Source organism: Nicotiana sylvestris, chromosome 4 (assembly GCF_000393655.2).
Source record: "Nicotiana sylvestris chromosome 4, ASM39365v2, whole genome shotgun sequence".
NCBI classification, from domain to species: domain Eukaryota; kingdom Viridiplantae; phylum Streptophyta; class Magnoliopsida; order Solanales; family Solanaceae; genus Nicotiana; species Nicotiana sylvestris.
Window position 1 is genome coordinate 15,895,809 of NC_091060.1, and position 3,636 is coordinate 15,899,444.

Consider the following 3,636-nt stretch of genomic DNA (forward strand, 5'->3'; position numbering starts at 1 on the left):
GAAGCAACAACTTATATTTCCAAGGGCTCCATCGGTGCACAAGTTCTTTGACCTCATGAATATTAGTAAACAAACGAATAAGGAACGTGTGAGCAACAGGTGTTGTGCTTTCCATTTCTTATACTTCAGGTTCAGGCATTCTTCTGGTTTTGAAACGCATGAAAAGGGTCTGAGCAACAAACAAAACAAGGGCCTTTGACAAATTCATCGTCGGTTCGCATTTATTGTGGCATTCTTGGGGATCATAGTTTTTCCAAATGAGAAAGGAACGGTGGATATTCGTATGGCTAGAATTGCACAAATCCTCACTACCAAGGAAGATCATACACTTGCCCCATTGGTGCTAGCAGATATCTATCACGCATTGACTGTATACAAAGTAGGGGCTCAGTTTTTTAGGGTTGCAGTATCATTCTGCAAACGTGGTTGATCGAGCATCTTCTCTATCATCCCAGATTCATGAGTTACGGTTCGAGCCCAAACAACTTCATCATTAGTTATGAGGAGAGGATAAAAGATTAAAACATACCAGAAGGATTTGAAACATGTGTTTCTCATTTGAAAGCTCTTGATGAAGGTCAGGTTGAGTGGACTATAGGATGGCCCCCGAGGACGAAAGCCATCTATATGACTTCTACCAAAGGATACCTGAGGATAATGGGCGTAAAGAGTATTCAGCCATATGCACCGCAGAGGGTCTTGAGGCAATTGGAACGGTATCAGATTGTGCCTGAAGATAAAGATCTAAGCAACCAGGTCATAGTGTTGCATCCAGAAGCCGCATTACCTGAGGCTGTAGTTCAGCAGGATTGAAATAGCTGCCGGTATCTAAAAAATGGCACCCAGGTACCAGACATCGCCAAGGGGGAAGTAGATCCAAATTATGCTGCTTGGTTTGAGAAAATGTCTTATGTAAACAACGAGCCAGAGCCCGAGAGGCCCGCTAAAAGGCCTCATGTTCTAGCCTTTGATGATAAAATTCAAGAGAGGTTAGCTTGGGGGGAGAAGGAAAAGGAATATAAGGCCATTATCCATGGTTTGCGAGAAGAATTGAGAAATGTCACCTTCAACAATGATTTGCAGGCACAAGAGGTCGAAGGTGAAAGGAGAAGATTGGTGTGAGAAAATGAGGCCCTCAAAGCTCAGGTTCGGTAGTTGAAAATTGAAGCCGAGAACCCAGGCTGAAGCAGGAAAGATGAGAGGCTCATTTACAACCTCACTCAAAAGGTATGTGACTATGAAGATGACCTGCAGAAAGCTGAGTCTGAACTAGCAAAAGCACGGGCAAGGTTGGCTAAAAGCACCGAAGGGCATGCAGCTTTCGTTCAACAGATAAAAGAAAGATATGAAAGAGGGGTCAAGGGTTGGGAAAAGGCAATTGGTAACCTCGAGGGTGAAATGGCTAAACAAGCCAAAAATTTTAAGGTTGAAAGAGAACATTGTTACGCTTTAATGGCACGACTAGAAGGGGACATGCAATAACTCCAAAAGCAGAACCAGGTAGCCGAACGAACTTTGGAAACCAGAACCGAACAAATTGGGTGTTTTTTGCAAGAGAAGGGAATCATAAGAGAGGTCGCCAACTATATCGCAATGAAGTGCAGTAGCTGCAAGGATATGACGAGATCTATGTTCTTCGCTACTGTGATGATTTTCGTTCGCCAGGTAATGGAAGATCTCTACCACCTTCAAGGGGATTTAGCGAGTCGGCCCGCAGCAAGGCCGAATGACGCCCCACGGGTCCCAAGGACAATTTGAGGCATTGATGTATTCGTGATTTCTTATGTATGGCGAAATAAAAATTGGCTGAGTGCCTGGAGCCAAATCAATACAAAAGTCAATATCCCTGTCAAGTGGCATCCCCAGTAGGTCTACAGGAAACACCCCTGGAAACTCACGAACAACTGGTACAAATCCATGGAAGGAACCTCCGTACTAGAATTGCGGACATAAGCCAAATAAGCTAGACACCCTTTCTCGACCATATGTCGAGCCTTCACATAAAAGATAACCCTACTGGTAGAATCGCTAGGAGTCCCTCTCCAATCTAATCGAGCCAACCCTGGCAAGGCTAAGGTCACCATCTTGGCGTAATAATCCAATATAGCATGATAAGGTGACAGCCAATCGATACCCAAGATAACATCAAAGTTTACCATATTGAGAAATAAAAGATCTACGCTGGTCTCAAGACTTCCAATGGTAACCACACAAGAATGATAAACGTGATCTACAATAATAGAATCTCCTATAGGTGTGGAGACATACACATGAACACTCAAAGAATCACGAGACACAACCAAATGTGAAGCAAAATAGGATGACATGTAGGAATAAGTAGAACCCGGATCAAATAGAACTGAAGCATCTCTACTACAAACTGAAATAGTACCTATGATAACAACGTCAGATGATTCAGCCTCAGGCATGCCTGGAAAAGCATAGCATCAGGGCTGGGGCCCCACCACTCTGAACTATATCTCTAGGACGACCCCTAGCTAGCTAGCCTCCATCTCTAGCGGCCTGACCTCCACCTCTAGTTGCTTGACCCCTATCTCTAGCTGGCTGAGTGGGCGGTGAAGCACCTAGTACCGGGACCATGGCACGAGAACCCTGATGCTATGAACTGCTCGATGCCCGAGGGCAAAATCTAGCAATGTGCCTCAAATCACCACAAGTATAATAGAACCTCGACTGCTGTGACTGCTGACCCTTAAACTGACCCTGTCGATGGTCAACTGGAGTAACCACCCTAAAAGCTCTGAAGCGGAGGTGCAGTAATAGGAGCTGGTGGTGCACTATAGGCTAGCTGGTCGGAATAAGGCATATGAGGGCCACGACCACCTGAAGCACCATGGGATGCCTGAAGTGCTGAATGAAACAGCCTAAGAGGATGGCCTCTACCAAAAGTACCCTGCCTCCAGATGAGGCACCACTGAATTCACCGGAATGCCGAGGCCTCTTATCAGACCCTTGACCTCCCCCCATTCTAGAACCATCTCAACTCGCCTGGCGATATTGGCATTCGTCTTAAAAGAAATCTCACTCCCAGTCTCCTTGGTCATCTGCAACTTGATAAGCTAAGCAAGTCCCTCAATAAACCTCCTCACCCTCTCTCACTCGATAGGAAGCAGAAGAATAGCATGATGGGCTAGATCTACAAAACAAGTCTCATACTGGGTGACTGACATACTGCCCTATTGGAGACACTTGAACTGTCTGCGATAATCCTCTCTTAGTGTAACAAGAAAGAACTTCTCAAGAAATATCTGAGATAATTGGTCCAAAGTAAGAGTAGGCGACCCAGTTGTTCTGGTCAACACAAAGTCCTTCTACCATCTCTTGGTAGAACCTATCATCTGAAACACAGCAAAATCGACCCTATTAGTCTCAACTATCCCCATGTTTCACAACACCTCATAGCAACAGTCAAGATAATCATGTGGGTCCTCAGAAGGTATACCACTAAAGTGAATTGAAAAGATCTTGGTGAACTTGTCCAATCTCAATAAGCCCTCATAAGACATGGCTGGTCCATCACCAGCCTATGCCGTAACAACCGGTTAAACTACCCCAATTAGATGGGCTACTAGAGTCTGATATTGATGAGCCATAAGCTTCGGGGTGTGAGTAGCG

At 45.1% G+C, this 3,636-nt stretch overlaps 1 protein-coding gene across 1 annotated transcript; it reads right to left on the reverse strand.

The window, feature by feature from the left end:
- Positions 1-1,871: 1,871 nt before the first annotated feature.
- Positions 1,872-2,429, reverse strand: LOC138889284 (uncharacterized). The gene has a single exon (XM_070172572.1). It carries the CDS (start codon positions 2,427-2,429, stop codon positions 1,872-1,874), a length of 558 nt encoding a protein of 185 aa, XP_070028673.1.
- Between the last annotated feature and the right edge of the window lie 1,207 nt (positions 2,430-3,636).